General features: G+C 40.0%; 1 protein-coding gene across 3 annotated transcripts; it reads left to right on the forward strand.

The window, feature by feature from the left end:
• The first annotated feature begins 3545 nt into the window (after positions 1–3545).
• Positions 3546–26300, forward strand: nek10 (NIMA-related kinase 10). Of its 3 annotated transcripts, XM_085292578.1 has the most exons (36): positions 3546–3668; positions 3808–3904; positions 4014–4074; positions 4211–4341; positions 6960–7055; positions 7141–7225; positions 7341–7382; positions 7482–7560; positions 7652–7719; positions 12204–12283; positions 12357–12443; positions 12649–12873; positions 13259–13398; positions 14331–14392; positions 14560–14631; positions 14717–14781; positions 14949–15051; positions 15194–15322; positions 15435–15572; positions 15662–15707; positions 16026–16147; positions 16872–16974; positions 17053–17128; positions 17581–17710; positions 17807–17877; positions 18261–18468; positions 18618–18708; positions 18788–18856; positions 19159–19204; positions 19375–19412; positions 19533–19633; positions 19813–19923; positions 23387–23492; positions 23632–23675; positions 24081–24136; positions 25489–26300. In XM_085292578.1, the coding sequence occupies exons 2-36, from the start codon at positions 3840–3842 to the stop codon at positions 25523–25525; spliced, it is 3183 nt and encodes a 1060-aa protein (XP_085148704.1). In that variant the 5' UTR covers positions 3546–3668; positions 3808–3839; the 3' UTR covers positions 25526–26300. The 3 variants fall into 3 exon arrangements, 2 of the variants coding, with proteins under 2 accessions (XP_085148704.1, XP_085148705.1); XR_014894441.1 differs by lacking the exons at positions 19375–19412; positions 23387–23492; positions 23632–23675; positions 24081–24136; positions 25489–26300; XM_085292579.1 differs by lacking the exons at positions 3546–3668; positions 3808–3904; positions 4014–4074; ... (2 more) ...; positions 7141–7225; positions 7341–7382 and having other exon boundaries at positions 7484–7560; positions 7663–7719; positions 25489–26299.
• The last annotated feature ends 22 nt before the right edge of the window (positions 26301–26322 follow it).

The following is a 26322-nucleotide window of genomic DNA, read 5'->3' on the forward strand; positions in this document are numbered from 1 at the left end:
AGGAAGTGGTGGCAGGTGAAAGCTAAAGTTTGCTTGTGCAGATTTTAGAAAGCTCTGCTCCGTAGAACACCAAATCTGGTGTTTCAGTTTGACACAGCGACACGGGGGTGGGGGAGCAGGTACAGCATTCTGACTTAGAGGCCACGGTCTGAAGCTAATGAACTTAAAAGTCAAAACATGAACTCTGAGGTACTAGATCCACTTTAATCCAGATTAGATGGCAGCATTGCCTTCCTCCCCCTCCTAACTTGCCACATCCCCCAGAGTTGGCTTTGACTGCCTAACCCAGATACTCCAATCATGGGAGTTTGATCAAATTATTGATCACGCACTAATGCAGCACCCATTCCTGGCTAAAAAAGAGCTTTAAAAATTATGGCTTTGCGACTGCGACACACACTCTTTTCTACATAGTGCTACTTCATTCTTTCACACGTTTAGAAAAAATGCTAAACCGAAAACCACAACAGCTCAACGCTTCTTGAGGTTGAAAGCATGCAACTTAGCATTAACGTGAGCTGTTTAAATCCGAAATACGACACCAACTTAGCTCATTAGACAAAGTACTAACATTTGTAGACAGGCTTTGTAAAAACAGTGACCGGTGGTTAAGGTGTTAGCACATAAAACACATAGAAACGTTTAATGGGAGACTTTGTCGAAGATCTTAAGACAGGAAATGACACTCCCGTTAGGTTATGCAGCCTGCTCGCGAACCGAGGCTAACAACTAGCTAGCTACAATCCTACTGGAGGCGGGCGACTGGGCGTTGGTTGCTCAGACAACTACACAAGCTAAACCAAGCGAAAGCCAAAATGTTAAATAGTGAATTCCGTTAACTGAAATCATCACGGTTACAGTTTAAAACAATGTTTTCTGAAAAATTTGTGACATTAGCTGCCTGTAGCGTTCTCACCCATAACGTTGACGCTCCCTGCCGTCTCAAACACCGATCATTCACAAGCCGACATTCCCCTCACTGCTTTTGCTTGAGTTACGCACAAAGAGGCACGCAGCGCCTCCCACACTCCACGAAACTATGCCAAAAATGAGACGTAAACGTGTACGTGAATCACAAAGGGGAGGACCACTGCAGTCTCGCGATGACAATTCGTTTTCTTTGAGTGCTGGTGTGATCTCGCGAGAATAAACCACAGCCGAAACAAAACTAATTCTTTCTTTGTTTCTTTAGTCACAATCTTCTTTTCGAGCACGTAAAATCAGTTTCCCATCCTTCTCAGTTTAGTTACACGTGGTCATAGGTTTTACTCGAGAAATGGAAAAGATACATTGCAATTAGTGGCTATGGAGATCCTCCCCCATGAATTTTTTGCGCACTTCATTTCCTGCATTTTCGTGTGTTTTTTATGCGGCAGTTAAATATTTTCTGCCCCGTTTTATGGCAGAAAGGTTCTTGATTCTGTCAAGGAAACATATACTGGGGAAACTCATTTTGTGTTGGTCTCCATATATTATTCTCACCTTTAAAAAACTAGCATCACTGCTAGACATATAAAAAAAATACTTTTACTTTTTTTGTCTTTCTGAGATCAGCAGTAACTTGCTGTGCTTAACTGTGCATGTGTTGATATTTCTAGCCTATTTTAATTTATCAACCACTCAATTTTTTTTTTAATTTGATAGGGACACAGTAGCCTATAGTCACAATACAAAGTATGGGGCTGATGTGCTGCACAGAGAGTTAACAGGATGATTGAAAACAAGGATAAACAAACATCTTTAGATTACCTTGCAAACTTTGCAACAACACATCTAAAATCAAAAGGCAGTGGTTCAGCTTAATTTGTTTATACTACTGGCATCTTCCACCATCCCCCCTTTTGCAGCCAGAGGCTAGACTGTGCATCTGCTGAGTAAGATCACAATGAACAACGTTTACCACAAAAATATTCAGCAACTGTATTTACTCATAATTCCTATTTGTTGAGTGAACTAGTGAGTGAAGGAGGACTTGCCACTGTCACAGACATAATACACCAATATGGTGCAAATGCATTTGAATGCTGGTCTTTGGGGCTTGTGGAAATTATAAGAGAAACACAGCACTGAAAGAATCTTGAACTGGAATGTATTCTCTCTTCTGCAGCAGCAAAGATGGTGATATAAGTACAAATTTTACGTTTTTTAAGGCCTTATTTAGTTCAAAGTCTGCAAACTTTTCAAGAGCTCTTTATCAGATTTAACTGGTGATTCTATTTAAGTAATTAGCATGTACCAGTGAACACTGAAATTATAGTTCATTTAGATAATGCTTCACAACTGCCCAAATAAGTCATTTGAGGCATTCAAAGTGACTCCAGAGTTACTAGACTTGCTGTAGACAGACTTAGGTGTCCTCACTCCAGTGTTGAGATGTGTTGTTCGACGGAGTTTTACTGAAGCTCAAAGATGACTTTCAGACAGAACCACAGCCTAAATAACAGCTAACAGTTTTATCATGTATTGAAATAATGGAGGAACACAAAAAGTCCATAAAAAGCTCCCATTTATACTTACAGAAGTGGGGAAAACCACATTCAAATAAAATTGCATATTTGATTTTTATACCACAGTAATGACAGTGTCTCACAATGTCACCCTTGTAAATTGTGAAATCTTAAAAGGTCTTAGCAGTGCAACAATTAAGTCAGTATGGTTTTACTGTGTGGAATTGTAGGACCAGCAATGAAAAATTCCCAGATTTGTGTCTCCACAAGAGGAGCCTGGTGGGTAAAAGCTCTACCTCCATTTGTACTTCTGGAAACTAGAGGAACCATAAATAGGCCTGCAATCTGAGAACGTTGCCACAAGGACAAATACAGGAAATCATTCATACCTTATGCAATAACTCTTAGCAATGCAACACATCTGTCTAGCAGTTAATCATCTCTTCTCTCATGTTAATATTTTACTTCAAACCTGTACTGTCACAACTTTGACCACTGTGTGTGTCGAGGTTTGCTGTTGAGTTTGAGATATTTCATTTTGTTATGGCTGTCACAGGGTACACTCTGGACAGGTTTCCAGGGTGTCACAGGGTTTACACAGAAAAACAGAGAACCATTCATGCTTACATCCACGCCTAAGACCAGTTTAGAGTCACCAGTATTTTAAACTGCATGTTTTTATATTATTGGAGGAGTACCTGGAGAGAAACATGCAAAGTCCACTTTTTATTTAAAAGTAACTCTTTCAAACAGTAATGTTTGAAAGATTTACATTAAATTTTTGTCATACTGCATTTTTATATTGACCTGTATAATTATTACCATTATTCGTTTTTTTAATTATAGGCTGTTTAACTTAATGTTTAGCTTATATGACAGAATTCCTATTGCTAGGAAACATAAGGAAATTCTGGGTCTTATAATATGTATTAATTTATTCGTTTGTTCTGGACTGTGTTGAGAAGTAATGAGAAATATTTTAAGTTATTTCAATTTCCTTTAAAATATAAATTATTTATATATATATACGCGTGCCAAGTATTCCGACAGCGTAGCACAAAATACGGCGAGTGAACTGGATGCGCGTCGGTTGTAACCATAGCAACATAGACTAATACTATTTGCTCGTATAGTTGCTGTTGCTCGAATAAAACTAACTCAGGATATTTAATGAGGCCAAATTTCTATAGGCCAAATCAGCTTTCTGCTGCTGGGGGAAAGGTAAGCGACTATAAACGCGACTTTTTTTGTTAGCCTTCTATCAGCGGACCTGTCGTTTTTGGCCAGTGTGAGGTAGCACTGTCGCCACTGAGTTTCTTATGTCTGACTAAATGTGAATATGTGCCAAAATGCTTCGCAGGTTCCTAATGAAAGCAGCGGGGAACGCTGAAAATGTCTGTTAAAAAATTGAAACAAGAAGAAAAACTGACCCCGAAATCCATAGGAACACACAGCAAGTATGCTTGGTTATCTTCTCCTTACAGTTATTTAATTGTTCTTGACCCAGTTCAGAATTCATCTCCGTGATATGAAAACCACAAATCACCTGATAAGCATGTTTTATAGGGCATTTCGTGATCTAAGGAGGCTCCAGTCCCTGCTTGCCAAAAACAGTCCCAGACAAGAGGTGAACAGCAACAACAACAAATGACACCACACCAAGGCTGAATGTCTAGACATTTTAATAACAGACCCCAAAAACCAGCTCACATTGCTACCTATCTGTGTGTATTATTGTGGTGTGAGACTCCTTGTGTTTGCAGGTGGCAGTGTTGAGTCACAGTAAAGGATGCAGCAGTGGAACCAGCAGATCCATCCCTCCTCAAAAAAACACAAGTAGACACAGGCTTGAGAGTGACATCAGCAATGAGGCCTCAGAACTGGACAAATTCAGGTTACATTTCCTAAGGACCGCATAATCTCTGAAATAATATTAACTAAAATCTCAAAGCACACAGTTATGAGTCCAAGTCTTTTCGAATACTAATACAAGTAAGATGCATAAAATTAATACATTAGAGGCCCAGTTGACCTTTATTATGTTGACTCTGAAAATGAAAGAATCGTAGGTTGACTTTGTCTAAGATTCAGTAACATGTGCTACTAATCTCAGCTGTGGATATACTGGTAGAGCTGTTTTTCTGTAAGACAGTGATCTGCACTGCTCAAAAAATGATCAAAGTATAGCATTTAGTCAGATAAACTTCTGGGATATTGATCTGATCTGATCTGGTCAATTAAAATGGCAGAGGGAGTTGTTAATCAGTTTCAGCTGCTTTGGTACTGCTTTGTTGATGAAATTAACAACCGGTGTCCTGGAGGAGTAACAATGAGACAATCCCAAAATAGGAATGGTTTCACAGGTGGATCCCGCTGACATTTTTTCCCTCCTCATCTTTTCTTGCTGTTTTTTTCACTCGTTTGCATTTGGCTAGTGTCACTACTGGTAGCATAAGGTGATACCTGGACCCTACAGAGGCTGCACAGGTGTTCCAACTCCTTCAGGATTATTGATCAGAGATCCCCGCTACATGCCATTGCCAGAAGGTGTGCTTTGTCCACCAGTACAATCTCATGTGCATGGAGATTCCAGGGAGACAGGCAGTTACTTTCGAAGAGCTGGACAGGGCCAGAGAAGGTCACTTATCCTTAGCCCATCAGCAGGACTGCTGTCTGCTCATTTGTGCAAGGAGAAACAAGATGAACACTGCCAGAGCTACAAAATGACTTTCAGCATGCAACTGATGTGAAAGTCTCTGACCAAAGAATCAGAAACAGATTTAATGTGGGTGGCCTGACGGCCCAATGTCCTTTAGTGGACCCTGTGTTCACTCCAAGCACTGTGGAGCCCAACTAGTATTTGCCATAGAATACCAGAATTGGCAGGTGCATGACTGGTGTACTACAGATCACAGCAGGTTCACCCTGAGCACATTTGACAAACAGGAAAAAGTTGTGGAGCAAATTATGTTGCCTGTAACATCATTCAGCATGACCTGTTTGGTGGTGGGTCAGTGATCGTCCAGGGAGGCATATCTATGTAATATTAATGGGTTGCATTTATATAGCGCTTTTCGAGACCCTCAAAGCGCTTTACAATTCCACTATTCATTCACATACTGGTGGAGGCAAGCTACAGTTGTAGCCACAGCTGCCCTGGGGCAGACTGACAGAAGCGAGGCTGTCATATCACGCCATCAGCCCCTCTGGCCATCACCAGTAGGCGGTACGTGAAGTGTCTTGCCTAATGACACAACGACAGAGACTGTCCAAGCTGGGGCTCGAACTGGCAACCTTCTGACTACAAGACAAACTGCCAATTTTTGACACGGGACACACAGACCTCTACAAGCTAGGCAACATCACTCTGACTACCATTAGGTATTAGGATGAAACCCTTGGACTCATTTTCAGACCCTTCACTGGTGCAGTGGGTAATGGCAGATAAAGGAATTGATACCATTGACACTTGGCTGATCTAAATCCAAAGGAACATCTTTGGGATATTATGTTCATCCAACACCACCAGGTTGTTCCTCAGACTGTCCAAGAGCTCGGTGACAGCCTGGTATAGATGTAGGAGGAGATCCTCAAGGACACAATTCATCATCTCATTAGAAGCATGCTCCAATGTACTTGTTCATGCATACAGACATGTGGGTGCTACTAAGCACCATTTTAAGTCCTACAATGAAATTTTGTCAAAATAGACTAATTGGCCCTATTATTTTTTTCCACTTTAATTTTCAGAGTATCTTTGAATTCAGCCCTCTGGAGGTTAATAATTTTAATTCCCATTAAAAACGATTGCATCCTTTCATTCCAAACACAGGACTCAGTCCCTACCTGTATAGATATCCAGCATAATATGTTTTCCATTGATATCTGGTATGTTTTCAAATGTTGAGCAGTGTATATTGTCTCTTTCTGCTTTTTCTACGTGATTTCTTGTTTATGTTAAGTCTGGTTCATTGGGTAATAAACCTGACTTGGAACTTGACTGGATATTGATTTCTCCAGGCAAGTTCCAGCTAAATAATTGCACTAACCTTCCTGTAGCATTGCATTCAGTTTAAATAGTGTTGCTATCGAACTATGTAATAACCTTTCCTTTTTGAAGCACCACACCACACAATATAAATTAAGTACCTTCAAATTTGTTTTTAGATTCAACAACCTAAAGCCAAAGGTCTTCAGTTAGCTTAAGTTTACATATTAAATGAGCAAGGAAATGTAAGGGTGGCTTGCTAAATTAAGAAAAGTAATATCCACATTCAGATCTTTTCAAAGAGGAAATGTTTCTGGACAGCTTTAAGTCCTCTCTATACTTCAGGGAAAACAATAACTGTATTGAGGTTAAATTCTAATCCTAAATGTGACTAAAATGCTTTCAAACTTTTCTGATGTTGGCGTTTGTACATTAATTATACAGTGAAATATTTCTTTAAGGGATTAAATGCAATATGTAGTTCTTTAAAGTTAATTGTACATAATTTTCCTGTCATTTACCAGCATAACATACAGAGACCAAAGATGCTTCAGCAGCCACCCGTTGCATGAACTGTTCTCTGACATCCTTGTGTCTTTGATCAAGAACCGACTGTGCAGGTGAAATATGTTTGAAGTACTTAAACATTTCTTCTGCTGTAATAGATACGGATAACTTCTGTGATAATATTTACTCTTTCAACAGTGAATGGATTGAGCATGCACCTCCTGAGTCAGTCCTTAGAGTTCTCATCTGCCTGCGATTATTGATCAGAGATCCCCACTATCAGGTCCAAGTTTAAAAAACAAAACAACAAACTTTAATTTTTTATGCTTTTAATTTAATGAAAAAACATTTCTGCAAAATAAAAACAACAAATGCTGATTTTATTTTATTTGATTTAGAAAATCCTCCATGAGCTTCAAGGCATCAGTTTACTTGCCAGGGTAAATGCCTAATGTAAAAAAAGAAGAAAAAAAAACAATGCTTCTTTTGCCCACAGTGATATGATGCCACCCTGAACCCTTCTCTCCTTTGTCTCTCAGTATATGGAGTCTGTCACTGCTCTGTATATGTCGTGTGGGGAGCAGACGTTTGCCACGCAGAAGCTGGTCACAATGACCTGTGAGTAATGTGAAGGCAGACTCACAGAGAAACACCGATAATATAAGTTGTATTGTCCTTATCAATGGCGGATTAACTGACTGTATTCCAGACATCTTTCAGAAATTATCTGCCACTCAGGATCAAAGAGTCTGGGTCATTGAGAGTGGCGCTCACAGGGTAAGTGATAAGTTGTGACGAGGTTATCTGTGACTGTGTGCTGTTTGTTGTCACTGTTTTGGCATGTCTGGGTTAAACCAGAGAGAGTCCGCATAAGACATTCAAAGAATTCTGGATGGAAATCTGCAGGCAGTGGTGACAAAAGTATAAAATCTTTTTAAAATGTTATTTAGAGGGAAATCAATTCATTTTTTACGCATTTAAAAAAAATAGACTAGCATTTTTTATGAACAGTCTTTATACCCCAGAGATCATTGTAATTACAGTTAATTTGGATAATGGTTTGAAAGTGATGTTAAAGTGAGTGCCTTGAGGCATTTCAAGCTAATAGGTGCTTCTAGATGAGTTTAACTCTGTAACATAACAGGAAATGATTTGTGTTTAAACCATGGAAAAATACGCTAACAGTGGCAATAATGAGTTCAGTTTTTTCCTGCTGACAATAATTTTACAATTATTATATATAGTTTAATTAATATATATATATATATATATATATATATATATCAGCTGGATAGCGTAGTGGTTAGACTACATGCCTTTGGAACAGAGGATCGCAAGATCGATTCCTGCCTGGGGCGTCTGTATCCAGTAAGGGTCCTAAGGCTAGACCCCCTATGCTAAGCAAGCCTACCGCAGACATGAGCGAGACAGATAAATATGAAGGCATGCCGGCTCGGACGTCGCCCGGATCAACAAGGTCCGCGTCAGGTGTTGAGGAACCAGGGCACCCTGACGAAAAGTGGGCTACTGGAACAAGAAGGCATTGGTGGGCAAGAGACAAAAACAGGGCATTGTTGGAATGCTACTACGCAAGTAACCCCGGCAGAAGGGGCTACATGAATAGGATGCGGGACCTATGGATTCTTCGATATCCAACATCCACAATGACGGCGAAACAACTAGTAGCTCAGTGTTCCAACATTCGAAAGAAGGGACTGCTCTCACAGCTAGAGATTGACGAGGTACAACACAAATGCTACGGCAAGGAGGAGTCAGGACGCCAGGTCAGGGGGGAGATATCATCACCCCCACCCGAGATTGGGTACATAGCCCCAAGTGCGATAGGAGAAGGATAGTTGAGTGCGAGAGGAACTGACCTGAAAAATAGAAACCTGTATCCCCCGTAGTCGGTTACCAAGATTACGTGAAGTACCCTCAGAAGGTCTGCTAGATGATGTTAATGCAGCACTACGGACGATACCTACAACCACACTAACAAGCTGATCTACAATACGGCAGCAGTGATCAGTGCAGATGCTTGGCTACAAGTTGAACAGCCACAAGGGGCAGTACCCTCCATGGAGAAGGAGGCTAGAGGGCAAGATCAAAGTAGCACGGAGGGAGGTTAGCCAACTAACGGAGTTGCAGAAAGGTGCGACAAAGAAGGTGCATAAGAAATACAGCAAGCTGTCCATACCTGAGGCCTTGGAAACTGCCAAGCAAAGACTCATAGCCTTGGCCAGCCGCTTGAGGAGGTACACCAGAGAGATAGAAGGCAGGAGAATAAACCAGCTGTTCTCCACAGAACCAGCAAAGGTGTACTCTCAGTGGCAAGGGAACAATAAGAGAACAGCACCACCAAGGCTGAAGACGGAGCAATACTGGCAGAGCATATGGGAGAAGGACGCAACCCATAACGGCAATGCTCAGTGGCTAGTGGATCTGAGGGCAGACCACAGCGACCTCCCTGAACAGGGTCCAGTAACCATCACAGTGGCAGATATCCAAGAAAGGGTCTCCAGTATCTTCATACTGGAGACCCTTTCTTGGATATCTGCCACTGTGATGGACAGCACCAGGGCCCGACATGGTTCAGGCCTACTGGCTAAAGAAGCTGACTGCACTCCACGAGCGTCTGGCAGCACAAATGAACCAACTGCTAGTTAACGAGAGACACCCGGAATGGCTAACCGAAGGTCGGACGGTCCTGATCCCCAAGGACCCCAAGAAGGGACCGGTCCCCTCCAACTACCGACCAATAACCTGCCTCAGTACTACATGGAAGCTCCTGTCAGGCATCATATCAGCTAAGATGAACAGGCACATGGGTCAATACATGAGCGGGACACAGAAAGGGATTGGCAAGAATACCAGAGGCGCAAAACACCAGACAGAACAGTCAGCCGAGACTGCAAGACCAGACTGACCAACCTGTGCACTGCCTGGATTGATTACAAGAAGGCCTATGACTCAATGCCCCACAGCTGGATACTGGAATGCCTAGAATTGTACAAGATCAATGGGACCCTAAGAGCCTTCATCAGGAACTCAATGGGGATGTGGCGTACAACACTAGAGGCCAACTCCAAGCCCATAGCACAAGTCACCATCAAGTGCGGGATCTACCAAGGAGATGCTCTGTCCCCACTGCTGTTCTGCATAGGCCTGAACCCCCTCAGTGAGATCATTAACAAGACTGGCTACGGATACCGACTACGGAACGAAGCAGTTGTCAGCCACCTCCTGTACATGGATGACATCAAGCTGTATGCCAAGAGTGAACGAGACATCGATTCACTGATCCACACTACCAGGCTATACAGCAATGACATTGGAATGTCATTCGGACTGGAGAAGTGTAGTCGGATGGTAACAAAGAGAGGGAAGGTAGTCAGAACTGAGGGGATTGAATTACCAGAAGGCAACATTGCAGACATAGAGGACAGTTACAAGTACCTGGGGATCCCGCAGGCGAATGGGAACCATGAAGAGGCCGCTAGAAAAGCTGCAACCACCAAGTACCTGCAGAGGGTCAGGCAAGTCCTGAGGAGTCAGCTGAATGGTAAGAACAAGATCCGGGCCATCAACACGTACGCCCTGCCCGTGATCAGGTACCCTGCTGGGATAATAGGCTGGCCAAAGGAGGAGATAGAAGCCACTGACATAAAGACAAGAAAGCTCCTTACCATGCATGGAGGGTTTCACCCCAAGTCCAGCACCCTGAGGCTGTACGCTAAGCGGAAGGAAGGGGGCTGGGGACTGGTGAGTGTCAGCACCACAGTCCAGGATGAGACAACGAACATCCAAGAATACATTGGGAAGATGGCCCCAACTGACCGAGTGCTCAGTGAATACCTCAGGCAGCAGAAACCCAAGAAAGAGGAGGGAGACGAGGAACCATCATGGAAGGACAGGCCCCTGCACGGTATGTACCACCGGCAGATAGAGGAGGTGGCTGATATCCAGAAATCCTACCAGTGGCTGGACAAAGCTGGACTGAAAGACAGCACAGAGGCACTAATCATGGCAGCACAAGAACAAGCTCTGAGCACAAGATCCATAGAGGCTGGGGTCTATCACACCAGGCAAGACCCCAGGTGCAGGCTGTGTAAAGATGCCCCAGAGACAATCCAGCACATAACAGCAGGGTGCAAGATGCTAGCAGGCAAGGTATACATGGAACGCCATAACCAAGTGGCCGGCATAGTGTACAGGAACATCTGTGCCGAGTATAATCTGGAAGTCCCGAGGTCAAAATGGGAGATGCCCCCAAGGGTGGTGGAGAATGACCGAGCTAAGATCCTGTGGGACTTCCAGATACAGACGGACAAAATGGTGTTGGCTAACCAACCGGACATAGTGGTGGTAGACAAACAGAAGAAGACGGCCGTAGTGATCGATGTAGCGGTTCCGAATGACAGCAATATCAGGAAGAAGGAACACGAGAAGCTGGAGAAATACCAAGGGCTCAGAGAAGAGCTCGAGAGGATGTGGAGGGTGAAGGTAACGGTGGTCCCCGTGGTAATCGGAGCACTAGGTGCGGTGACTCCCAAGCTAGGCGAGTGGCTCCAGCAGATCCTGGGAATAACATCGGAGATCTCTGTCCAGAAGAGTGCAGTCCTGGGAACAGCTAAGATACTGCGCAGGACCCTCAAGCTCCCAGGCCTCTGGTAGAGGACCCGAGCTTGAAGGATAAACTGCCCGCAGGGGCGTGCTGGGTGTTTTTAAAAAAATAAAAAAAATAAAAAAAATAAAATAAAATATATATATATATAGTTATTTTACTATTAATTTTACTGTTACTACTTTTTTTTTTTGCTTTACATCTGATAACATTATTTAAAAAGTTTCCTCCCAGTTAGACATGCAGAAAAGACCTGACCTAAGAGGTGTCCAGTAGGCAACCTGGTCAGATACATGAACCACCTCAACTGGTTCTTTTCAATGTGGAGGAGTAGAGGCTGCATTCTGAGTCCCCCCTGAATGGCTGAGCTCTTAAATATATCTCTTGAGTCCAGACATCCTTCACCGGAAGCTAATTCCTATTGCTTGTATCTGCGATCCGATATTTTTTTTAGTCACTACCCACAGATCAAGGCTGTAGGTGAGGGAAGAAGCATAGATTTACCAGTGTGGTTTTTCTTAATTTTTTTGCCCAATGCTTTGTCATTTGGGAAAGTACTAATGAGGATTGATGACACTTTGCCATCTCTTTATTTCTATTTCCTTTTGTAAATGAATACCAACTCTGACTGTGGTAGACTATGGCAAAACTCCTCTCGACAACTGATAGCAGTGTGCTACTGGGAGCCCTGCTAGCACTCACCACTTTGGCTGAGAGGTAAGTAAATGTTGCACCGAAGACTATACATACAAGGACGATTTCATCTGTTACAAGATTTTCTTCTCTGTAGCATAGAATTTAAAGAGGAGATTGGGAAGCTACTGATAGTGGAGAGCCTCCTTGTAATACTTCAGGAATACGACCTCCTGTCAAAGAGGTAAGAAAGCACTACTAAGTTGTTATTCTAATTTATGGAAAAGGTTTTTTCACCCATTAGTGCTGATATACAGTCATAAAATCTGGACAGAAACATAGACAGACAAATAAAATAGAGCTGTAAAGAATAATAGTGTATATTATCTCTGCAAGTATCAAGTTAAATTCACTTAACATAAATAATATTGGGGTTAAACTTCGTCCAGAATGAGTGCGGAGCTGTTGAGGCTGCTCTGCCCGGTTCAGCTCGTGAGGGCTCAGGTGAGGGAGCTGGACGGTCTGCCAGTACTGCTGAGTCTGTTGCATGGCAAGCACCTGAAACTGCTATGGAGTGTCACCTGGGTGCTGGTCCAGCTCTGCGAGGACCCCGACATCAGGGTGGAGATCAGAAGCTGGGGTGGCGTGCAGCAGCTCCTCCGGCTGCTCCACAGGTTCGTGAAAATGAGCGAGTACAATGTATTTAAAGTTTAGATTACAACAGTTAGCTCTCAGTTTGAACATTTATAGTCTATAAGTTGTTTTCACTAGTTTTCAGTGTGATCCTTGTCTTTGAAGGGACAGATCAGCAAATATTGCTGATGAATCTGTCTGGAGTTTATTACCTCATATATTTTTCTATCCTTTTTTTATCCTTTCACATCTTTGCTGGTTAGAAAAAAAATGCTTTCCGTTTGTCTGCAACATAATCTCATCCAATATTTCATAGCTAATGATGGAGGTTGTAACTTTAGCTGACTGAACAGCATTAAACAGCTTTGTTCTCAGGCTTAAAACAGTCACAGTGCCAAAAAATAAGGCACAAAATCATTCACACAGTGACAGGCGGTACATCACCGACCGCTCGTCCATTGAGGCGCTCTCCAGTGCCAACGCAGCCGGTCGCATCCAGAGAGAGCACATGAGGGAGGAGCTCAGCCCTCAGGAGGTGGTGGACAACACGATCGCGCTCCAGTCAGGTCAGGGTATACGCTGCATATCACACAATTTATTTCTGGGTACTGTGTTGCTCAGTGGCATGGTGGAGCAGTGGTTAGTACCACAGTAAGAAAGTCCTGGGTTTGAATCCACCAAAGTACCCACCAGCTTTTCTGTGTGAGAATATTATATATTTATTTATTTTTAATGATATTAATTTATAAACTTATAAAGTACTCATTAGTGGAAATTGGAGAAAAACAGGTTTTATAAGTGAAAGACTTCTATTATAAAATCAGTCACATGGAGAACAAAGCCTGTGGGAAAGTTCAACCCAAGAACACGCTTGGGGTAAAAACACAGGTCATCTACTAATAATACATCTTAAAATCTGGAAGAAACGGTGGAAATATGAAACTTTTACTGCTTGGGAACATATTTGTACCTTTGTGATGGTTAGGAATTTACATATAGTTACGATACGTTCCAATGATCCCTGTCCCTAGGTCTGCGTAGGGACAGAAGCGGACATTTATTCCACCTCTGTCTCAGAGAGTTTATGATAAAGCATTTTTTTGTCCCTACTGCACAAAAAGAAAATGCTACCCCAGTCTTATCAGTTACTGAGGATGTAAACAGTTTTTTCCTGACATGAGACAATGACGACTGCAGAGAGTTGACTAACCCTGTCTGTAATTGCACAGGAAGTGGTTGTAAATTTCCTGTTTTCAAACGTCTGATGACTCTAACATAAAGCAGAACTCGTTCTTGCTCACTCCAAACATGCATGCCCCGAGAAGTATCAATAGGGAAAGCTTAAGATTTACATTTCAAACACAGTGTTTCCTTCTGGCCTTTTGGTTTTTTAGAGAGTCATATAAATATTTACATCTGTAATCCAGACTATTTAGGACTCTGTGATTGTGTATATGAGTTCTTAAATTAAATTCTATCCCTTTAATCCCCCTTTCAGCCTGCTGTACAGCTCTGACTGAGATGAGTCTAGATGACACATCTGCTCACCACATTGTTCAGGTAAAGAAGGGTTCTTAGTGGAAGAGCACGTATTAATCAAATGAGAGTGCTTTTACTCTTGATCCTATTACCAGAGAGAAATATGTAAAAGCATGAGCTATAATAAATAAAAATAAAAACACATGTATATGTTTTTGCGTTAGTTACATTTGACCTTCTTTTCTTAGGAAAATGGCATCTATATAATTGCAAAGTTGATTATACCATGTGACTCTGGACAAACAATCACTTCTTTACAGGTATATGCTATTATATGTAACAAATTGCATAATAATCTAAATGTTATAATTATAGGAAATAACATATCTGTTTGTGTACTGGCAGTGCTATGCATTCCGGGCGCTCCGATTTCTCTTTAGTGTGGAAAGAAATAGACATCTGTTTAAGAGGTGATGAAACGGCATTAAAAAGTTTTAAAATATAACAGAAACTGTCTAACATTAAGTTCATGAAGTGGATGAATTGTTTTAAAATGAGCTACTGTTGGAACACTGCCAGGGAAAGAAGTCTCATTATTGCTTTCCACTGCCGTTTTGTGATCTTTTATCCATTACAGACTCTTTCCCACAGACCTCTTTGAGCTGTTTATTGATGTTGGACATTATGTGCGGGACCTCGCTGCCTATGAGGGCCTGCAAACCAAAGTTTCACTCTACACTGTAAGAAATAGCTTCTAAATGAGTTTATTTGTTTATTCAGCTGTTTTGGAGTTGGGGAAAAAAGGAAAAACATTGACTGCCGTGGGGTAAAATAAATGAGGTAAACTGACAAACAAACAAAGTTTTTGTGTTTTCAATGCAGAAAGAGGAACTGGACAATCTGAGAGAAGGCATTGAGACAGTGGACCAGAACCGACCTCCTCTCAGAGTGATCAGTGGCTACTCTGTGTTGGACCATCTGGGCACCGGGGCCTTTGGAAGTGTCTTTAAGGTAAACATCAGTAACAGGAAACATAATCAAGAGTGACCAAATTTGGAGTTGGTTGTGATGTTTTGCATCTTTTCTTTTTAAATTTACTTCAAATTTATTGGTTTGATGACAGGTCCAAAAACAGAGCGGCCAGAACATCCTAGCGTTGAAGGAGGTGAATCTACACAACCCTGCATTTGGCAAAGACAAGAAGTCCAGAGACAGTAATGTGGAGAAAATCATCTCAGAGCTCACAATCATCAAAGAACAGGCACTTGGCTCAATACAAATCACAAGTGAACTGTATTTGGACAGTATGATTACATGTTGGAAGTTAATGTGTTGCTTATTTATCTCTAGATGACACACCCGAACATTGTTAAATATTACAGGACTTTTCTGGAAGGTGAGCATAATGAACTCTGAAACTGAAAATTACAGGGAGTCTATTTGATTGTCTTGAGGTCCATATTGTTATTCTCAGGCTCTACTAAAGGATATTTTCCTGATTCATAATCCCTGTAATCCCTGTGAGCCAAAAACTCACAGGGATTACTTACTTACTGGGTTCATTATCTGTAACTGTAGTCATGTTTAACATGAACATCCACAGGTATAATGGCAAGAATCTGAAGGAAATTAAGGAAGAGCATATAATAAGTCCCCTTTAAAGAAGAAAAAAACAGCAAAAGGCCAAACACACTTATCATAATGTCCATTTTAGGTGACAAGCTGTACATTGTGATGGAACTGATTGAGGGAGTACCACTGGCTGAACATTTTAACTCTCTGAAGGAAAAACAGCAGCAGTTCACCGAAGACAGACTCTGGAATATATTCATACAGGTAACAAATGCTAGTAAGTGCTTTGTAAACTGCTTGTACTGCATGAAGTCTGATTGTCTACCGCCTGACTAATTTGACACTTCCCACAGGGTCCACAGAGTAAAGCGCTATACACAGGCCATTTGCCATTTACCATTACCTTTTTGTGGTTAAGAACAAACTTAATAGAAAACACAATTAAACTGAAACCTAGAAATTGAGAGCTAATGAAAATTAGACTCAGCCATACACAATCAACACAGTCACAAGGGATGAAGTAAAACTCCAGTGAAGACAGAAGAGGACATGGGATTAAACAGGAAGTGAATAATGGACCATTACTGAAAGGGGAAAACATGAATAAAGAAAAAAAAATCTCAACATAGATGAACTAACTCCTAGGGAACACAGAAGGATGAAAAGAAACACCCAAGGGGACTAAAATGCAAGAAACAGCAACTAGAGCCTAGGTACAACAAAATATTAGAGTGTAAAATAAAAATAACCCCGCAAAACATAAAAATCATAACTTTAAACACCAAAGCAAAAACCCAAACTCACATATTCGTTCAAAACTCAAAGGAACAGAAACCCTGGCTGCCAAACTGGTTTTTGATTGTTTTTGATAATAGCCAAAATGAATGGCAATAATTTTCACTCAGCAAATGAGACACACATGGATGAGCCACAACTCCCAAAGCACTTCTAGCATTGAAATGAACATAATTTCTCCATGTTCCTTCAGATGTCTCTGGCATTGAGGTACCTGCATAAGGAGAAGAGGATAGTCCATCGTGACCTGACGCCAAACAACATCATGCTAGGGGAGAAAGATAAAGTCACCATCAGTGAGTGTGCAGTTAGGTTTCCCCACAGAACATCTCGTCATATGAAAAGTTTAACTCTTGTCTTTCCTCTACCTGAAGCTGACTTTGGCCTAGCTAAGCAGAAGGAGGAGAACAGCAAGCTCACATCAGTGGTTGGCACCATCCTTTACTCCTGGTGAGGAAGTTAAGTCCAAACGTTCAGCTGTTTTTGTCTTTTATTACAGCCTATTAAAGAAACTGGAAAGTTATTATGTTATTCCTGGCTGTGTACACTTGTTTTGTGTTAATCGAGCTGAGGGAACAGAAATCTGCTCACATAAACAACTGTGGGAACTCTCCTCCAATTAGAGGTTTTAAATACGATGGTTGTCATTAGAATTAAGCCTCAATTTGGCTTCAGGTAAAAAGTCGAGGCCTAAACTTGAGTTTTAGAGTTTAGAATCCATTGCTGTGTGATTATATTCCTATAATGCTGTCCGATTCACATACACTTTCTTTTTCCTTGTCAAATTGTGGGGTCCTTCTAATCTTCTGTGATCATTGTCAGATTTTGTGGCTTCATTCAGAGATTTATTGCATGAATGGTCCTCATGACTCAAGATTTTCAGTGTGGTGATGTGTTTTTAGCCCAGAGATAGTGAAAAACGAGCCGTATGGAGAGAAAGCTGACATCTGGGCTTTAGGTTGCATCCTCTACCAGATGGCCACTTTACAGCCTCCATTCTACAGCAGTAATATGCTGTCACTGGCCAGCAAGGTAGCATGGAGACACACAAGACTCACATTTTATGCCTAACTTCATATATTTACTTTCTACTGTCAGTCACTGATCACTCTAATTCTCTGCTGGCAGATTGTGGAGGCCGATTATGAGCCAATTGAAGAAGGTACTTTTTCAGAGAGAGTCATCGACATGATCAAATGGTGAGCATAGACTGTATACAGAAGATCAATCAATCAATCTGGCTTCATTGATTCAGTCATTGGCTTCTGGAATCTGTGTTTGAGGATTTTTATTTAGATTTTACACAGCATCTCAATTTTTGGCTTTCTGGTTCCTCTATTGTTTCTACTAGATTTTCTTAACTGATGCATGTTTAACTTAAAAGCATTCACTAAGGACGAGGTCTCAGGATTAGCCCTGGTAGGAAGTCCAGCACCACAACAGTTGCAATTTATTTAAATGTATTAGTGTTTACATGTATTATCCATGTGGAAAAATAAGAAATAAAATAAGAAATAACAGAACAATCAATTATTTAATAAATTTATTCAGCACTTTACTTTGTGATGTGATGTCCTGTCAGGTGTTTAAATCCAGATCCAGATCTGAGACCGGACATTATAGCTGTGAGTTCCAGGATCTCTGACCTCATGATGAAGCTGATGGATGGACTCTACACTTCCCAGAATTCACTGGAAAGAAAAGCAGAGCGAGACAGGAAACGAGCACAGAGGTTTTTCCTAGAAAGAGATAAAATTAGGGTGACCTGCTCTTACTCAAACATGTCACAGGTGAATTCAGTTCTTTGAAATCAGAAAAAGACTCTTCACTTTATAAATGTTAAATACAGACTCATGAACGTTTGTACTGTGCTGTAGTGCTTATAAATAAATATATTATTAGCCTGCAGAGATTTAAAATGGTGCTTCATATTTTACAGGAAACACCCATGATGAAGACTGAATATGCACCTTCATGCTCCTCTACAGCCTGCAGCTCAAACCACAGCAGAGAGCAGAGACTCGCTCAGGGTATCTGGGTATCTTTATACTGCTCAGACTGTGAAAGGTGTGAAGACACAATGCTAACATGTTGTGCGTGTGTGCTTAGATGACGGCCCTGATGAAGATATTGAAACAGGCACAGACACTACCACCAACTCTACAGGGAAACACTACGGTTAGTGGTGTCAAAGCTGTGATAATGCACATGATCACATTTTTATTACTTACTTCAAAGATACTTTTTTTTGTGTTTTTCATACATCCAAATATTCACAGGCATGTTTACTTTACCTGATGATGCCTCACTACTGTTAGTTGTTGTGGTGCCATTTAGGGATTCAAAGCCTTTTTTCATTTATAAACATTTATTTTCTCATTTCTTCTCACTGCTTTAGATTTTTCTGTTGGTTGTTGTGGATTTTGCTCACTAATTATACCCCAAACCCCATTTGTTTTACTATTTATCTTTAATCAAAGGCTCAAAGTCAGCTGCCTGTGCTACCCCTGATCATATTTTAGTCAGGTAAGTTTAACACATTGAACACATTTCCAGCTGTATGATTTATGTAAGCTCTGGGCTTAATGTATGTGGTAGCAGTCTTGAGCTCATCCTTTGAACTTGAAGAACGTGTAAATGTTTGTTGGTAAACACAAGCAAACTGAATCACGTTTGTGATTTGCTGTTTTTCCCAGTGGGGATTTTGCAGCTGCAAAGGTGAAACCAAGACCGGGTAATTTTTTGACTTTATGGCACTGCTTGACCTCTCAGACTACAGAAACCCTTTCAAATGAGCCTACATGGCTTTCTTTAGCACTCATCAGTCAGTTTGTTGGTTTTGCTCTAACCTCAGTGTCAGCAGGAATCTGCGTCTCCCAGAAGAAGCTTCGCCAGATTGATGATCCAATTCAGAGGCTTCTGGTGCAGCTGCACAAAATCATCTTCATCACTCAAGTAAAGGCATAAAGAAATGTTTGCTGAATCTCTTGATTCAAAAATTATAAATGCAGTCACAGAAACACTCTATCAGTTGGACTATTTGGTCCAGCTGAGATCAACCCATGAGGAATATTTTGTCAGCAGTGGTTAGATTTGTATTTGTTGGTAATAACCTGCATTTATTTAATTTCCAGCTTCCACCAGCTCCACACCACCACATTAAACGGCGCCTTGTTGAAAGATTTAAAAAGTCTCTCTTCCAATTTGGCAGCGATCCGTACAACCTGAAAGTGGAGCTCAGCAAGGTTTGAACTGTCAACTCATAATTCAGAACTGCACTTGAAGTTAAAATGCAGGGAACTTGGAAAATATGGTCAGACAGAATTTGTATTCAGTGATTGTACTTTATAATTTTCCTTCATAATGTAGGACTGCTCAGCAATCATAATCATGATCATTTTGACATTTCTGTGATCAGAATGTGAATAAGCACAATTCACTAACTTTGGAAACATCAGATATTTATTGGACTAAAGAAAAACTGCAGGCTTCAGATTGAAAGCTAGTTCAAAATAAAGCGAATAAAGCAGACTACAGCCTGATGCACAGCCTGAGTTTTTAGGGAAAAGGCAAAACGCAGCCCTATGAGGGAGAGGGGCATGCTGCATTAATAACAAATAGCAAAACAATGAGTCATTGTGAAACATAATGTGGCACAATAATGGCTTTGTAACAGATATCTTGTTTTCATAACTGTGAAACTGTTTTCCAGACATGTGACCACAAAACATGTGATGCTAACTTTGCTGTCATTTTGAACATGTGGTGTGATCTTGGTGACAATGTTAGATCAAATGAATAAGGCCCTAGTTTTGCAGGCCTAGAGACCAGTCAATAACCCTCTGGCAACCACATGTCGCTAGGGAAAAATCTGTATTCCCCAACTGGTTGGCAAAAACCTATGTGATTGCTTTGGTCAGTCGCCTATTGCTAATAGTTTGAATGGAAGTGAGAGAGTTGTCTGTATGATGCAAAACAGAAGTTGAGAACATTCACCTTTAAAGGAAATGTTTCACCTTTTGAAACATGTAGGTTGAGGTTCCAAGGCAATCCCTTCCCCATTTCCAATTTGCCATACGCTTAATCCAGTGGTACTGCTACTCGGGTAGTCGTTAGTGAGTATGAAAAACTACAGGCAAATGTGACAAACATGAAAATCTACAGGTAAATGTAGAAATCTGCAAGCAACTCCAGGAATCACTAGGAGGTTTTTGGTGCATCACCTTCCTGAAGGTCATCTTCCAGGAGCTGAGCCTGGACACAAACCAGGGAGAGGGATAATAAGCTTGATTTGAACTCAGTAGAGAGAAAAAAAAAAGAAATTATTTTTGCTCCCTTCCTGGTTTCTTTGATTGAGTGTCTGTATTTGTCACACTTGTGTGACACATATTACATGATTTAACTCCATCCATCCACTCATCCTTTTCAGGGTTGATGGAGCCTATCCCAGCTGTCATAGGGCAAGAGGCAGGGTACACCCTGGACAGGTCACCAGTCTGTCGCAGGGCTAACACACAGAGACAACCACTCACACGCACTGAGGGACATTGAACTCATTACCTTCTTGCTGTGCGGCAACAATGCTAACCACCATGCTGCCTGCTTTAACTCATAAAACAAATTTTAATAGTAGACAAAGACAGCCTGAGTAAATATAACATTTTGTTTTTAAATGATGATTCCATTTATTAAGGGAACAAAAGTTATCCAAACCCACCTGGCCCTGTGTGAAAGTGAAATGGCCCCTACGCCTAATAACTGCTTGTGCCACTATTGGCAACAAAAACTGCAGTCAAGAGTTTGGTATAACTGACTGTGAGTCTTTCACATCACCGTGAAGGAATCTTCTTGGTAGAATTGTTTTAATTAAAACGCGTTGGAGAGCATTTAAGCATCATAATTCTGATGCTGGTATATTGGTCTTTAAATGAAATGCTGTTCGTTTTACAACAGATTTAACGGCAATCACACCTTCCAAGAAGTTAGACTTCTTGGTTAAACAAAAATTTCCCCAAAATCATCAATATGATTTTTCAAAAAATGTTAGACAAGCCTTTGAGTTATTTCTAGTCACTGTGGTTTTACTCCTTGGACTCTCCGTGGATGTCATTTTTGTCTAGTCTGTTTTTTATTGTTGAATCATGAACTTCGACCTTCACTGAGGCAAATGAGGCCTGAATCTCTTTAGATGTTGTTCTGGATTCTTCTGTGACTTCCTGAATAAGATATCGATACACCGTTGGTGTAATTTTTGTAGTCTGGCTGGGAAGGTTCACCAGTTTTCTCCATTTGGGGAGAGTAGTTTACACTGTGGTTTACTGGAGTCCCAAAGCCTTGAAGTAGCTTTGTGAGCCTCTTTAGATTAATAAATGTCTATAACTGTGTTTCTCATCTGTTCTTAAGTTTATTTAGATTGTGTATTTTTTGAGATTGTTGTCAGGTTCTATTTAAATAATTCTTGATTCATTTCTTGATTTTATGAATTCATGAATTCAGAGAGGAGGGAAATACTTCTCCAAAGCACTGTAAAAAAAAACAAAAAACCGGAAGGATGTAGAAACATGAAGGCAACTCACACAGAACAGGCGAAAGATGTGAGAAAGGAAAATACTCAGAAGCATAAGACAAATATCAAACAAGAAGATTACAACAGATACAACAGAACATGTCTGGGCTACATTTACTGTAACTACTGCAGTAAAAGCTTCTTAAACACAGCTCTGTGAAGGAATGCTTTCATTTTGCAGTTTCACCATCTTGATGTAAAAAAAAAAAAAAATCAAAATCATAACATCACACAAAGCCAGCATTGTTTCACTCTGCAGTGCACCCCGTGCTCCTCGATGGATGCAGTTTATGACTTCATTCCATGTGTGCTAGGCCGCCAGAACACATTTAATATACCCACCATAGAAGCTGCTGTCAGCTATTTTAAAGCCACACCTGAGGTCCTGTAGCTCTGAACTTTCACTTTCATGATATGATAAACCACAGGGAAGGAGTTTGATAACAGAGTGATGTTTAAGTCTACCATCAAAAACATGTTCCTGCATGAATTTTAATTCAGCTCCTGAACCAATGGCAAAATATTTTCATTATGAGATCAGAGCTCACCTGTCTGTGTCTCTTCTGCTGCCATGATTAATGAAAAATAAAAACATGAGACCAGCAATGGCTAGGTTACCTGATAAACAATGTCTCGTGATAAATCTGCTCTCAGTTCATTCATAGATGATATTAAATAGTAAGCATCTCTCCCTGTAATTACAAGGAAGATTAAAGCATAGCCTGAGTACAGAACATTTTTATTAGCTTGGCACAACTTCTACTGTAAAGCTTCTTTCTTTAATGATCTGATAATGTGAGACATTTTTGGACTGGACATTTTTTAAACTAATTTCAGAGACGTTTAAACATATCTCATAAAAGAGGGCATTAACACCAACCTTAAAAGCTTTGTGAAATCACTGAAATCACCGTGCAAAATAACTCAAGAGTCAGAAACTGAGGAGCTCTCTGCACAATCAAAATGAAATATTTCTTAAAAATCTTTTTTTATTGCATACAGTTGAGTCTACTTTGTTCCAGTACTCAGTTTACAGGAAGTCTTGCTCTGTGCTGGTGTACCTTACAAATGTCTTGTAAGAATCACTTCATAAAATCAGGCAGAACTTAACGGTGTTTGTCTCTCCTCTTCTTGGCTCTCAGCTCGTCCAGGCGTCTCCAGAGCTGATGGCATTTGGTTCAATCAGTTCAGATTGGTGGCCTTGGATCCACCACTTCACGGGAGACATCCATACCGCTGACAGCACAGGTAGTGCCATCAATGCCCAACTTCACCATAAATTTCCAGTAAAAGACAAGCAGAGCATCTTATGCAGAAGTAGAATTGCAAGTTAATTCTGATGTAAAAATAAATAAATAAATACTTTGTCTCTTCTTTGTGTTGACAGTTGATGTGAATCTCAGAGATGGAGTTACATATCACCAGATGCAGGTTGGTGGTGAGAAACTCAGGAATCTTTCTAATAGGAACAATTTTTGCTAGCTAAAAATAAAAGTCATATTTGGCATATAAGTCTATGTAAAACTGCATTGAAAAACAATTAAACTATTGTTTGTATAAATGTCGTGTAGGTCCTCCTGCAGAGGCATAGTGCCAATGTAGGCTGGTTGGTGAACAACAAATTTATTCAGAGAATAAATAGTTTGCTGATGGCATAGTGCCAACTATTATTTCATTAAAATTCAATTTTATGGATCTGTATTACTTTACAACTGCAGGTGTTGACTCTCCCACAGATGGGTCTCATTTTGGAACAGTGTTTTAATTTCAACTTCATCATGATACTGAACTTCTGTCTGTGGCCTCTGACATGGTGTTTTGTTCGAATGTTTTCAGGCGATCATTGAGGAACTGCTGAATGAGAACAGCTACTATGAACCAACAAACAGCAGGTAAACTGGAAATGATGTATTTAACTGAATCATTAGACTCACAAAATCTAGCGCTTGAGCTTTTCTAAAAACTAGTTCAAGACAATTCATTATTATCATCACTTGTCTTGTTCAGCGCACACAAACCTTTAATGAATTTCATTTCAATAGCAGTAATTGAATAGAATAGAATAGAATTAGAATAGAATTCAACTTTATTGTCATTGCACATGCACAGGTACAGGGCAACGAAATGCAGTTTGCATCCATCCAGAAGTGCTTTAGTGATATAGATATATTACAATATATATTAGCAATAATATAGATATGTGAGTATATTACAGAAATGGGTCTATTATGGTATGTTATAATGTACACGGTATGAAGTATGTTGTGAATATTCTATAACTATAAGTATGTACAGGCTGTAGTGAGTACAAGCTATGTACAGGCTATGAACAGGATATAAATATGAAAAACTATACAGAATATGAAATAAATAACTTTACAGAATCTGAGATATACAGCTATACAGAAATGGGAACTATGCAAGTTGTAAACAGTTGTAGGATTAAAGATTATCGAATGTACAGAATGATTATTTACACAGAGCTATACAGTAGTGCAGTTAAGATAAGTGAGGGTGAGGATAGTTTCTACAGAGGCTATTGCTTTGTTTCTGTGGCTACAAAATGTAAATGAACTATTATGCTGATTTTCAACTCTTTATTTTTGCATGATTTACAGTTAAAAAAAAACAACTCTTTGTTTGTCTTATGTTGGGCCTTGTTGCAGTCCCTCAGTTTATCCATTGTCTGAAACTAGCTATTTTAACATTGACTCCTTTGAACAAGTTTTCTTTTGATTGGTTGCCCCTCTCAAGCAAAAATTTGGAACCGTAGGCGGGTGGGGCTTCTGTATTTATAACTGCAGCTGAATGACTGAGAAGACCATATTAAGATAATACCTCAGCTCAGGTACAAATATCAGTAGGAAAATACAAAAAATACAAATAAATTACAAACAAATATAAAAGAAGTAAGATATTACACTCTATACAACGGTAGCATACACAGTATGTGATTATGGATACTGTGTATGGATATTAGGGATATCCAGTCTATTTTACATCAGAAGTAGAAACATAGAAAGGAGTAGAAAAAAACTGTTTCAAACTGAGTGTTTAAGGCAGTCTGAAGCCTGAGCATTTGGTTCAGAGATTACTTATATATATAATGGGGCCATTATCTGAAACTTTTACCGTATGTTAGTCTCTTTTCCTTTTGTTATTCCAAACTAAGTTTAGTGGGACAGTTGTTTGAAATGAAATAAAGATTTCTCTCATTTTTCTTTTTTTTCTTTTTTTCTTTTAGGCTCAGAAAGAAAAGAAATGACCAAGAAAAAAAGTAACAGTTATCTTCACTCATCCCTAAAAACTCAAACTTTAAATTTATTTGGAGAAGAATGAGTTCACAATGATACTTCAACACTGCTTGAAATCTAATGAACATTTATCCCAACCCTCATTACAAAACATATTCTCATTGAACATAAAAAGAATATAAAAGTAGTAAATGCATACATTAATTTGTTTGCACATAAACATGATTACGGTGATATTTTACCACAGTGCTCATAGTCATGTTGTCACCTACTCTTTTGATCTCAGGCATTATTGTTGTCTCTTTTTCCCATAAATGTGAAGTGACTGTATGAATTTCCAAAGATATATTATATATGAATATATATACATATCTACAGATAGATACGGATGTAATTAAGTTTGAGACTGACAGTTATTCTATTCTCAGTTCAAAATCAAAATTTAAAACTTGTTTAAAATGCTTTTTTTGAAGCACTTTATACTCTCAGGCCCAGACACTGCATGTCACAGCATGTGTTTTTCTAGTGGCTGCAAGCCACAGTGACCTTGTTTGCTTTCTAAGAACTGATAAGATGCAGCACATTGACCTTAATTCTACATATCACAATTTTTGACTGGATTTGAAAGAAAAAAAAAAACAGGTCAAATGTTTTGCACTGTAATAAAATGCACTCAATCAGCATTTTTACTATAAAGAAGATCTAAAATATGACTGACAGCTGAAGAAAAGCTTTCTTTTGCATTTTGACTCACTGTTATCTGTATAAAACTATTTAAATGTTTGTATTAATAAACATTATTTAATTCAGCAAATGTCTGCCTG

The sequence above is a fragment of the Mchenga conophoros genome, linkage group LG11 (genome assembly GCF_057382185.1).
Source record: "Mchenga conophoros isolate Kocher_MC1m ecotype Shallow Benthic linkage group LG11, M_conophoros_male_GT1.1, whole genome shotgun sequence".
Lineage (NCBI taxonomy): Eukaryota > Metazoa > Chordata > Actinopteri > Cichliformes > Cichlidae > Mchenga > Mchenga conophoros.